We start from the raw sequence: 12373 nt of genomic DNA, 5'->3' as shown, positions 1-12373 counted from the left end.
TACTTCAAATTCAAACTTAATTATCTAATTTGATCTTAACTATATATTTGAACATTTGTTTAGTTTGGTATCAAATAGATTTTACGAAACTTAAAATAAAATTAACTAATATTATTTATCATTTATACATTTACGGAGTTTTAAATAAAGGGTTAAATTTATTGAGACTTCGTTAACAAATTTTGCAAAAACAGAATAATCTATTTTATCATGAAAACCAAACTTTGTGTTAATATATTAAATATTTTTATTTTCACTATACAAAATTACATTTACTCGACCCATGTAATACATGAGGTTTTTTAAGATATAACTTTTTTATTATTTGATGTATAAAATTAGATTTATTCAATTCGTACAATACACGGGGTTTTTTTAAGGATATATATTTTTTTATTATTTAGTACAGAAAGTTACATTTATTCAAACTGTGTAATACATATATTTTTAAAGATGTATTTTTTTATTATTTGGTATATAAAATTACATTTATTCAATCCGTGCAATAAATGAGGTTTTTAAAGGTACATTGTTTTATTATTTAGTATATAAAATTTATTTATTCAACCCGTGTAATACACGTGGTTTTAAAGATATAACTTTTTTATTTGGTTATACAATTACATTTATTCAACCCGTACAATATTGTTCTTATAGATATAATTTTTTATTATTTAATAAATAAAATTACATTTATTCAACCCGTGCAATAAATGAGGTTTTTAAAGATATATTGTTTTATCATTTAATATTTAAAATTTATTTATTCAACCCATGTAATGCACGGGGTTATAACCTAGTAATTTCATTAAAAAAAATACTACAAAGTCATTAAAAAAACATAACATAGTCAACATACTTAAAAAAAACTACATATATTTGGCCCGAATTTGTGCCTTACGAGCCTCCAAAATGACTTGGTCCTCCTCTGGTAGATGTGATAGATCCTTTGTGAGAAAGTCCATGTCTCTCGCAATTTGTTTCTCCATTCTCATTTGTTGGTCTTTTTCCCTAATGGATATTATTTGCTTGAGATCTGCCTGGAACTCGCTAATCTTTGACGGGCCATCTGATTTAGTATTCTTTCCACGTGCCTTGGCTTTACTTTTATCCCTACCAGTTGGACAAGGCAGCTCTTGTCTTTCTTGTGGTTCTTCAAACTCGTCAGCATCCTCGTTTAGATTAATTACTGTACGAGCATCGGACCCAGATGGTTCGGTGGTGGATGTCGATTTGGACCGTTTGGATCTAGGGCGGGTTGGGTCGAACGGTGGCACAAGATGCCACTTTGGAGATTTTCGAAGAAGCTCCCATGTGGTTACCAACGTAAACATATGCCCATGGTGCATTCTATACTCGTTGTGGGCTTCTGTCAAGACATCGACGTCGCTCGCACCACTTCTCCTACGAGTGTTATTGACGAGGTTATTGTATATGTTGTTGAAGTTACTAATCTTCAGCCTCATAGCACCCCACTTTCCCGAAAAAGAGTCGGCGGTTCGATACGCGCCACGACCCATTGCGGCGAAAAACTTCTCGCGTATACGACCCCAAAATACCTTTATGTCTTGGTCGTCTCCTAAAAAAATATTATTTACAAAAGCATAAAAATATTATTTACAAAAGCATAAAAAATATTATTTACAAAAGCATAAAAAAATTATTTACCAACAATCTCGTCCTCCGACACGTCGAGCCAAGCTTTTGCCAACTCAAACTCTTCCTTAGGCGACCAAAATTCTACCTTCTTAGTGGTACGTTTTTCGGTCTCATCCTTCTTTTTATGGCTTCTTTTTTTATAGAAGAGGATTCGACTTGGGTTTCGGGAACGAATTCGGTTTCGCTTGTGTCTTGGGCGGGTATGTTTGGTGGTGGCATGTTTGGCGGAAAAAAAGGGGGTTGAGAATAATACCCGAAATATGGAGGCATCGGTTGAGTGGTGGGATGAGGAGAAGTTGGTGACATTGGATAATATCCAACCTCACCCGTACGCGGGTCTCGGCGATAGCGGTCCTCTTGCTCGTTGTTTTGCAAATTTTGCCAAAACGGATTGGTCGGATCCCATGGGTTGTTTGGGAAACATTGTTGGGAAGTTTTAAAAAATATGAAGAAAATTGTATAAAAAGTGAGGTAGAAAGTGAGAGGAATGATTTAAAAAGTGAGGTAGAAAGTGGGTATATATAAATAAAATAAAAAGTAAATTTTTTTTTAAATTTTTGACCGTTTTCAACGGTCCAAAACATTAAAACACCTCGGTCAATGCGCGTTGCAACTCGTTACCATCTTGGCGATGGTTCTATAGCGCCCCGGCATAGCGCCGGGGTGTGGACGATGGCGGGGGTGGGGCGCTATAGTGTGCCAGCTGGGTTGGGTGACGCCTCCACACCCTCCAGCCTAAGTGTCAACGTGGTTCGTACAACTTTTTACTTAAAACCTATTGTGTATTCTAACATATCTTGATTTCTTTGTCATACATTCATCAACATTTATACTCTTTTGATACAATTTTCCTTTCAAAAACCGGTTTTTTTTTTTTAAACGGCCAACATAATAAACACCTGTACTTTGTACGCTGCACCCAATGGCTGAAAGGTTACCCGCGGCGGCCTCTATTCTGTAGACCACCAAACCACTAATTCCGGGGAAAACCTGGCCCTACATCCGTCGGAAGACACGACATTGCAGGACTGGTAAAACCGGTTGTTGATTGAGTTAAGCAAATTAAATATGATCGTAACAAAAAGTATATTCTCTGATTCTTTTTTGGAATAAAAATCAGTTAAAGTTGCAAAGTCTTTCATGGTTTATACCAACAAACAACACCTTCAACCATACGCAATTTCACACTCCAAATTTGCCCCCTCACAAGTCACAAGTTCATCGGCAGGCATCGTGTTTGACTTTCTTGGTACTTTTCTTCAAGTTTGCGTACGTATTACTTCTCCACTGCACAACTTATTATTATCGATTTTTATATGTTTTTTTTGTTGTTTGTTATCGAGAACCCATCATTAGTTTCCTATACATATCGTGATTTCGAAGCATTTCATTAGGTAGTATTTCTTTTTATAATAATAATCTTAATTAATTCCAGCTGGCATTGTTTGGTAAGATTGCAATTTTTCTTCTTCTTTATATGGTGGTTTCTTTGCCTCTCTGAAATCACACACAGACACACAAGTAAACTCTTAACAGGTGATCTTCTACAGTTTTTGCTCTTTTGATCTGATTGTTTTGGTTTTTGTAATTGTTGTTTGTTATTGTATCTTACATTGTTGTTGTGCTAGATGATATTACTGTTTAATTTCAGGATGCTACAGTTATGATTTAGAAATTTGAACCCAATATGTTATTAGAATTCATAATTAAACCTGACACGTTTTTATAAATTTTATTGATTTAGTGTAGCTATTAAAATATGGAATTTTTGGGACAGAGGAGATTGCTTTTAATGCTTGAAAGTCAATTTTTGGAGTTAAATGTCATTTTAGTCCACGTGGTTTGGGTCATTTTACCAGTTCAGTCCAAAGGTTTCATTTTTCGTATGTGGGTTCAAAAAGGTTTCACCGTTGCCATTTTAGTCCACTAGGTTAACTTCATCCATTTTTTCTGTTAACGAGAAGGGCAATTCGGTCATTTTATATGTAATTCTGTTAACTAGAAGGACAATTCAGCCATATAAAATGACTGAATTGGCCTTCTCGTTAACAGAAAAAATGGATGAAGTTAACCCAATGGACTAAAATGGCAACGGTGAAACCTTTTTGGACCCACAGGAGAAAAATGAAACCTTTGGACTAAACTAGCAAAATGGCCCAAACCACAGGGACTAAAATGGCATTTAACTCTTTTTACTATTATCAATGTCATCTTCAGTTGAATTGTTGAGTATTGAGTTGGAGTTATTACTTATTAGTCTTGTGTTGTTGCTTGAATTTTAAATCATTGTGTGGGTATTACTATTAGTTCAGTTTTCACATGATATAAGCCATTTTATCAAGTGTTATTAGCTATACTCATTTCTTGTAACCTTTGTTGCAGAAATCGGCTTTTGACAATGGCGAGTAATGCATCGAATGGAGAACATAAAGCTACGAAACCACCTCCGACCCCTTCTCCGCTGCGTAACTCCAAATTCTTTCAGGTATGGTTATTACTTAAATGTCATGTGTTACGTATATCTTGTTTATAAAATTGTTGCTCGTCTACCTGCTATCCTTATGTAATTTGCCCTGATGATTGGAATGAAATAAAAATTATTTATTGTTCTAAAAAAAAAAAAAAAAAAAAAAAAAAAAACTTGTTCAAAACACGAAACATGGTATAATTATCAGATTTAACAGACACTTGTTTAAGTTTATTTGTGTGCATATGCTTACTGCAATCGCTATTGCATGACTTGCAGTCAAATATGAGGATATTGGTTACTGGCGGTGCTGGATTTATCGGCTCTCACCTCGTCGATAAACTGATGGAAAATGAAAAGAATGAGGTTTGGATGTCATTAATCTTAATACCGTTGAAATGTTTATAGCGAATAGGGGTGCAAACGACTCGAGATCGGCTCGAGAAAAAGCTCGAAACGAGCCGAGCCTTATTGAGCCCGAGCCGAGCTTGAGCCTCAAACAAAGCTCGTTTGTTTATCGAGCCCGAGCTCGAGCCTCACATGTGAAGCTCGTTAGGCTCGTCGAGCCTTATCGAGCCTTAGTGTAAACGAGCTGAGTCGAGCCGAGCTTATTTAAACTTGTTTACAAGCCGACTTCAAACCTAAAAATAAGCTTATTTAGTAAACGAGCCCGAGCCCGAGCTTTACTTATCGAGCTCGCAAGCCTAAAAAGTCTATTATTTATATTATTTTTATTTAATATACTAATTAATAGATAATAAACGAGCCGAGCCCGAGCCGAGCTCGAGCTTGATAAAATACAAACAAGCCGAGCTCGAGCTTTGAAAACAAAGCTCGAATCGAGCCCGAGCTCTCATAAGTTAATTGAGCTCTCATAATTTAATCAAGCTCGGGCTCAGCTCGGCTCGTTTGCACCCCTAATAGCGAATCTTCTAGTGTTATGCCATAACATGGATTTTACGTCTGCTTATACGTATCTTATTATCTCAGGTAATCGTTGCTGATAATTATTTCACTGGCTCAAAGGACAATCTTAAAAAGTGGATCGGTCATCCAAGATTCGAGCTCATTCGTCATGGTATTTTTTTATTACATGTAGTAGTTTTGATTTTTCGTTCATTAGAGTATAGACGTATATTGTATACACTTTTGCAGATATCACAGAACAATTACTAGTTGAGGTTGATCGAATTTACCATCTCGCATGCCCTGCTTCGCCTATTTTTTATAAGCACAATCCTGTAAAGGTACAAATCTATCCTCATTTTCATTTATCGCTTTCAGTTATTCATTTCGTGTTTGTTCTTTACTATGACAAAATTATTATAAATGGAACCTTAAGGAATGTGTAACGTGTAACAGACGATAAAGACAAATGTGATTGGCACGCTAAATATGCTTGGTCTTGCAAAGCGAGTCGGGGCAAGGTTGGAATACCGTTTTTTTTTTTTTGGTTCATATTTTAGCTTCAAATTAGACTTATTATTGATGTTTGTTTGTACCTTTTTAGGATTTTGCTTACCTCAACCTCAGAGGTATATGGCGATCCTCTTGTGCATCCCCAACCCGAGAGTTACTGGGGTAACGTCAACCCAATTGGTAAGCCCGCTCCGTTATGTACATCAAAGTTTTTGTAATTTTTTTTTTTAATCTTTTTCTTTAATTCTTCTTTATCTACAGAATATGTATGTTAAAAAAAACCATGAGATTAAATTTTGTTTTTAATGTATTTTAGGAGTTCGTAGTTGCTACGATGAAGGAAAACGTGTGGCAGAAACTCTGATGTTTGATTATCACAGGCAGCATGGAATTGGTAACATAGTCCTCTTACATATTTACATATGTACAATGCAAGTTGACCAAGTCGGTTGACTCTAATTCTTTGTTTAAAATTACAGAAATAAGAATCGCTCGTATTTTCAACACTTATGGACCCCGGATGAATATTGACGATGGGCGTGTTGTGAGTAACTTTATAGCTCAAGCACTTCGGTAAGTCCTCCATAGCAATCAAAGTCAATATCTATCGGTTTAAAAGTTCTTCTAATATAAGTTCGGTTAATCTTACCTATGTGTCTTAAATTCTTGCAGTGATGAACCTTTGACTGTTCAGGCCCCTGGAACCCAAACCCGCAGTTTCTGTTATGTCTCTGATATGGTATCTTAAAAAATAGAGTTAATTACTGTTTTCGTCCCTGTGGTTTGTCAAAAATCACTATTTCAGTCCATTAGTTTAAAAATTGCGATTTTAGTCCCTGTGGTTTCACTTTCATAACCATTTCAGTCCCTGTGGTTTCACTTTCGTAACCATTTCAATCCATTATTCTGTTAAGTACAGGGACTGAAATGGTTACGAAAGTGAAACCATAGGGACTGAAATCGCAATTTTTAAACTAATGGACTGAAATAGTGATTTTTGACAAACCACGGGGACGAAAACAGTAAATAATATGATTATGCATTTATGATATAGTTGTTGGATCATAGTCAAACATTGACTTTTTTGCAATGGTAATAGGTTGATGGGCTTATTCGACTGATGGAAGGGGAGAACACCGGACCGATCAACATTGGTAATCCCGGTGAATTTACAATGATTGAACTCGCCGAGACAGTGAAAGAGGTTAGTCTTTTATTCCAACATTTCTAACCGCTTCCAATTCATTTGTAAAGTATGTTACCGTAGGTTTTATGAAATGGTGTTGAAATGCAGCTTATAAATCCGAAAATAGAGATTAAGATGGTGGAAAACACACCGGATGATCCAAGGCAGAGAAAGCCCGACATCACAAATGCAAAGAAGATGTTGGGATGGGAGCCGAAGATCAAACTGCGTGACGGTCTTCCGCTCATGGAAGCTGATTTTAGGCTGAGGCTCGGAGTTGAGAAGAAGGTATAAGCGATCAGCAAGCACGCGATTTGATATGATGTCTTGTTTTTCAGTTGTGTGTTTTGTTTCTTGCACTTGTTGTATCATGACTAGCTAGCTCCCTTACAAGGGGGTCAGTTTTCATGTTTATTTGCTATATTTGACAGAGTGAGTCTCTGAAGATATTCTTTAGCCAATTGGCACTTTTGTTTGTCTATCAATGAGAAAATCTTTGAATTTTGTTGGATAACTTGTGAGAATTTTCCTTTTATTCAAGTTCATGTCTCTTTCTTTTGTTAATATGAACCTCTGCTAGTTTTATCCATTGTTGATTATTTAGTTCAATAATCGGTTCACTTCAAAGTACATATTGTGGCGGAACTAGACCTTGCAGTAGCGGAACCTTTGCCGATAGGGGTATTTAAAGTCATCTTTTTCTACTTAACTTGCCTACATCCCACCTTTTCCATACTCCACCAATAACTTGGCTTTGGGCGACATTATAGTGGGTATGATTGATTGGTTGATGTCAATTAACTTTGAGAAAAGGTTTTTTAGAACCTATTAAGGTTGGGCAATGTGGTCTGGTGTCCCCAACCACATCATCCCTTTTAACGCCCCGATGGCGCTAAAGAGGAACCCCCAAGGGCTCTCTCATGAGTGAGGTAACGGGCACGAGAGAAGGTGAGTGTGTAGACCCCTATGTCAGTCCTATGGGCCAATGAGAACCTTCCAATTGTTGAGGTAACGTCAAACCATACCGTTTGGCCTAATAAGGGTATTTAAAGTTGTGTCTTCTACTTCTATTGTAGAAAACAATAGAATATGAGGATGTCAATGAACTTCTAAAAAACTTGCTACAAGCCTTTATAGAACTTACTAATATTTTGTGACTTGTTTTAAGATTCTTTAAAGTGTTTGGGGCTTCATGCGATGTTTACACTTATGTTAAGAGATAATGATCATTGTTTACAAAATAGAAATACTGATTTGGATTTATGAAAGTTTATATGCAACTATAAAAAATAATTTAGAATGTTGCAATCTCTTGCACTCAAAACATTTCATTTACAAGGTTATATAACCTCTGGTGTATTGTTTGTACATTTCATTCACCTTTGGGCGTTTTGCGCCATGTGACAGCCCAGTCAACAATGGAGCATTATTGGGCGTTTTCTAAAATGGGTGTAGTGGGGATGGGGCATTATGTTTTGTAATAAAATAAAATTAAAAAAAAAGAACTTAAAATTCTTATTGGCCAATTAATGCAAACTGAAATATGATTAGACAACTATTCCCCCATCTAGCGTTTTTTATAAAACGCCCAAACAGAAAAGAAGCCAAACACGCCCAAGCGTAATGGTTACGCGGCGTGATTTAGGGTGATTGGGCAAAGAAAACGCCCATTTTGTTTGCCACTACGGTTGGTCTAAGTAGTAATAACCTTACTTGTCATGTAGATTATAGGCTTATAGCCTTGCACCCGTAGCAAACATAATAATCTTAAGTGTGTAAAGTATCAGCAAACATTATTAAAACGGTTTTGTGACCATCTAACATCATTTTCAAGAGTAAAAACGAAGTTAAACACTTAAAAAGAGTTTCAAAAATAAGAACAAAAAAGCACATTCATAAGAAGCCCAAACACTTTCATAGCAGCGACACCGGATTTACTAACTTTGTTATTCAATGTTTAGACTTCCAATGAAGCCCTTCAGAACAGTTCACAAAACAAATACCAACCAAAAACTTGTCTCAAAACATTCATATAGGAAACATATTGTATCTTGATGCAAGTTCATCAAGAAGCTGCAATCTTAGATCTTTATTACTACTGGAAACAATATAAACCAATGTACCAACACTTGCATCATAACCGCAACCCAAAATCACCCGTATCCGCCTCTGTAGAAGAGAGCATGTTTAACTGCAAGAAGCATAACCAAAAAAATTACACACCTCACAAATATATCATGTGCCCACGAAGATGAAAGAAGAAAATAACTGAACACAAATCAAATTTCAAAAAGTTGATTATGAGTTTATGACAATCCAGGTTATGGCGCTACGCAACTAGGCAAAGATCATTTTCCAAAGAAATATATTAGCTGTCATCAGTGCACACAGAGTTAGATGTCTGCATACATATTTCTATGGAGGTGACACATAGTTGTCAATAGCGATCGCTATAGCGCACTACGTAGCGTATAGGTCTAGTGTCGCTATTAGGGTTGTAGCGATGGATAGCGAGAATAGTGACACTTCATATTTATTTTTTTAATATAAATAGCAATTAAATATAGCTATAAAATAGCTGAATTGTATGTTTTTTGTTAAATATACATGTCAAATAGCATATATATCAGGGTATTTTGATATAACATACATTATAAATTTTTTTTAAAAATCCAGTGTATCGCTATTTTATAAAATAGCCACCCGCTATATATCGATATTCGCTATGTAGCATATAGGTATCTTATCGCTATTCGCCATTGATTCCAACTTATTGGAAATATGATGATTCGGAAATACTGCATGTGCATTTAGATTTTGCAGAACAGGCGTGACAGTTATCCTCTATAGTACATATGCAAGCCCTATGTGACAAGCTAACCTTGGTTTTAAAAAGCGAGAGGCGCACAAAAGCGACGAGGTCTAAAATTGAGGCGCGAAGCGAAAAGCGCAAAAGCGGTGGGCTTTTCGTACCCGAGGCGCAAGATGTTTATATATTTTTTTTATATATCCCATACATATCCCATAGGTTTTTAGCTTGCTTTAACCATAATATAGCTATAAATAAGGCTTTTATACCATTTTACTTACATGTACAAGTCAAAAACCCAAGGTACAACATTTTTCTGCAGTAAAACGCCTCAAATACGTGAGGCGCGCGCCTCAGGCTAAAAAGCCCCAAAAAAACCCTAAAATTTGCGCTTTTTGGGCGCTTCTTGTAATTACACAAGGCGCTGAGCGAAAAAAGCCCCAGAGGCTGCGCCTTAGTGCGCCTCGCGCCTCAGGCGCGCTTTTAAAAAACCCAGAAGCTAACCCATCTCATTATCGAACTTAAACCACATATGGCTCAAGAAACTCAATTAGCAATAGCAATAACCATACACCAAGATGCACAAACTCAGCAAAAGAACATGTCACCAAGTAAGACCTTGAATTGTAAATGGTGGGCATAAGTAGACACATAACAAACATATACCAGCATACGCATATTCATCAAACTAATTGCCAAAAACTGAACTGAGAGGGTTCATACTCGACCTATATCTATCGATTAGTCACTAGTTATAACCGCTCTAGCATGTAATCACCAGTCAAGTAAGGGGCTGTTTGGCAACTTCTGAATGGTTAACTGTTGAACCAGTAAGAGGTTTGAACCATTAAGAGCCAGTATAATGCTTAACCGTTCAGAGGCAAATGTCAGACCAATTCAAAATAAAGGTCTTAACCATTCAGACTCATTATAATGCTTAACCGTTCAGACATCTTCTCACGAAACAAACAGTCTGAACCATTAAGAGCTAAACAAAAAGCCCCTATTTTTTTCTAATACAACCTACTACTAAACTGCTAGTTGCAATAAGCTTCAACTAGGCCTGTAAACGAACCGAACGAACACGAACATAGGCATGTTCGTGTTCGTTCATTTAACTTTAACCGAACACGAACACGAACACTTACACTTAATCGAACACATTTTTTTGTTCGTGTTCGTTTATGTTCGTTCGTTCAAAGCCTAAACAAACACTTCGCGTACATAAATGAACACAAACGAACATAAAAAAAATTAACTAAACATATTTGAATAAACAAGTCTAAAATATTACATTTCATCTGAAAACACATCTAAATAAGGGTTCATAGATATACTAATTAGTTATATTTATATAACTGGTTATAAAACCTAATATTTATATAAATATAACTATTTATGTATTTATTAAAATTTAAACGAACATAAACGAACGTTCACGAACATAAATGAACGAACATAAAAGAATGTTCATGAACATAAATGAACGAACACAAGTTGTGTTCATGTTCGTTCGTTTAATTAAACGAACAAATTTTTTTGTTCGTGTTCGTTCGTTTATTAAATAAACGAACTTCCCGCCGAACAAGTTCATGAACGTTCGGTTCGTTTACAGACCTAGCTTCAACAGCATTTAAAATGTCATGTAATTGATCTTTGTAACACCCCACAACATTGACTAAAAACCAATTTAAAAATTTTATATGCAAAAGTAAGGATTATGTCCGGCAAAATTACTGATCAAATGAACCCTACAAATGAGAAATTTGTAATCGCATCTATAATTCTACAAACCAAACCATTTATAAATCAAATAAAGTCAACAGTAGATAAAAAACTGAAATCTAGGGTTAAGAATATTGGGGGTTTGGTATGATACCTTACTTTTTGTGCCTTTGGGCAAAGACGGAGTTCTTCTTGTCTTCCTCTGTAACATTTATTTAAAAGTGGTTGAATTAGTGAATGGAATTATTGAAGATCGGTGAATGAGAAGGATACGAACCGGTAAGGCCGAGGGAGAACTTGGTGATGATGGTTCCGGTGATGGCGAATCCGACGAGGAAGGGCCAGTTACGGTTGAACTCCCTTTTGAAGAACACGGGCCATGGATCGAACTTCCTCATTCTGCTTGCTCCTGCGAACAGTGATTCTTCAGCTGCGTTGTCTCGGGCGATTACGGGTTTACGGAAGCGTGTGGGTGAGTGGGTGGGTGGGTGGGTGGGTAGTGCATAAATAAATATACGAGCATTCGGCTCGGCCGGGGTTGATAAAAAAAAACCCGGTTCCAAGTTCCAACCTTGTTTTGGAAAACCCTAATTCTTAGGTAAAAAACATGCATGCATCAAAGGACAAAGGTGAATGTAGCATTGTGGTGTGTTTGGTTAGTCGAGAGAATAAAATCGCTCATTACATAGGGTTTATTTAATTCTTTCATACCAAACACTACTATAGTATTTCATTCCCTCAAAATCATTACATTTGCCCACCTTGTTTTTTTTCCCATTTCATCCCTCTCTCACTCTTCGTTAAGAAAACCACAACCCACCACCGTTTTCGCCAGCCACCACCATTGTCGCTACCTATCGTCGCCACCACCCATCACAACTACCGTCGTCGCCACCCGATATCCACCCCCACTGTCACCCGTCACTGACACTGCCACTACCACCCACCAACATTGTTGTTGTCACCCACTCTCGTCGCTGCCACCCACCTTTTTCCTCGCCACCTACCGATTTCACCTACCTCTGCCACCACCTCTGTCGTCACCCACTTCCACCCCTGCCGTCACCCGCCACTATCGCCTTCGTTGCCATATGCCACCTCCGCCCCT

At 36.8% G+C, this 12373-nt stretch overlaps 3 protein-coding genes across 6 annotated transcripts; 1 reads left to right on the top strand and 2 right to left on the bottom strand.

Moving 5' to 3' along the window:
• Nucleotides 1-869: 869 nt before the first annotated feature.
• On the bottom strand, nucleotides 870-1520 carry LOC110942604. The gene has a single exon (XM_022184379.2). The coding sequence runs from the start codon at nucleotides 1518-1520 to the stop codon at nucleotides 870-872; it is 651 nt and encodes a 216-aa protein (XP_022040071.2).
• Nucleotides 1521-2770: 1250 nt separating this feature from the next.
• LOC110939859 (UDP-glucuronic acid decarboxylase 5) lies at nucleotides 2771-7245 on the top strand. Of its 4 annotated transcripts, none has more exons than XM_022181436.2 (12): nucleotides 2771-2928; nucleotides 4042-4144; nucleotides 4406-4492; nucleotides 5117-5204; nucleotides 5282-5373; nucleotides 5489-5553; nucleotides 5637-5725; nucleotides 5862-5939; nucleotides 6025-6118; nucleotides 6218-6284; nucleotides 6645-6749; nucleotides 6840-7245. In XM_022181436.2, the coding sequence occupies exons 2-12, from the start codon at nucleotides 4058-4060 to the stop codon at nucleotides 7023-7025; spliced, it is 1038 nt and encodes a 345-aa protein (XP_022037128.1). In that variant the 5' UTR covers nucleotides 2771-2928; nucleotides 4042-4057; the 3' UTR covers nucleotides 7026-7245. The 4 variants fall into 4 exon arrangements, with proteins under 4 accessions (XP_022037128.1, XP_022037129.1, XP_035846548.1 ...); XM_022181437.2 differs by having other exon boundaries at nucleotides 2885-2908; XM_035990655.1 differs by lacking the exon at nucleotides 2771-2928 and adding an exon at nucleotides 3035-3053.
• A 1378-nt stretch (nucleotides 7246-8623) lies between these two features.
• On the bottom strand, nucleotides 8624-11775 carry LOC110939860. Its single transcript, XM_022181438.2, has 3 exons — nucleotides 11543-11775; nucleotides 11420-11467; nucleotides 8624-8922 (listed from the first exon to the last, which is right to left on the bottom strand). Exons 1-2 carry the CDS (start codon nucleotides 11661-11663, stop codon nucleotides 11421-11423), a joined length of 168 nt encoding a protein of 55 aa, XP_022037130.1. The 5' UTR covers nucleotides 11664-11775; the 3' UTR covers nucleotides 8624-8922; nucleotide 11420.
• Between the last annotated feature and the right edge of the window lie 598 nt (nucleotides 11776-12373).

The sequence above is a fragment of the Helianthus annuus genome, chromosome 5 (assembly GCF_002127325.2).
Source record: "Helianthus annuus cultivar XRQ/B chromosome 5, HanXRQr2.0-SUNRISE, whole genome shotgun sequence".
NCBI lineage: Eukaryota > Viridiplantae > Streptophyta > Magnoliopsida > Asterales > Asteraceae > Helianthus > Helianthus annuus.
The sequence above is the reverse complement of the archived record's forward strand: the minus strand, read 5'-3'. Positions and strand labels throughout refer to the sequence as shown.

Bases quoted from the DNA above. Each gene is read 5' to 3' on its own strand.
- LOC110942604 (XM_022184379.2), bottom strand. From the start codon at position 1,520: ATGGGTCGTGGCGCGTATCGAACCGCCGACTCTTTTTCGGGAAAGTGG.
- LOC110939859 (XM_022181436.2), top strand. From the start codon at position 4,058: ATGGCGAGTAATGCATCGAATGGAGAACATAAAGCTACGAAACCACCT. The intron at 4,145-4,405 runs GTATGGTTATTA...CATGACTTGCAG, and splicing joins GTAACTCCAAATTCTTTCAG to TCAAATATGAGGATATTGGT. The intron at 6,119-6,217 runs GTAAGTCCTCCA...AAATTCTTGCAG, and splicing joins TTTATAGCTCAAGCACTTCG to TGATGAACCTTTGACTGTTC.
- LOC110939860 (XM_022181438.2), bottom strand. From the start codon at position 11,663: ATGAGGAAGTTCGATCCATGGCCCGTGTTCTTCAAAAGGGAGTTCAAC. The intron at 11,468-11,542 runs GTTCGTATCCTT...TAAATGTTACAG, and splicing joins GTTCTCCCTCGGCCTTACCG to AGGAAGACAAGAAGAACTCC.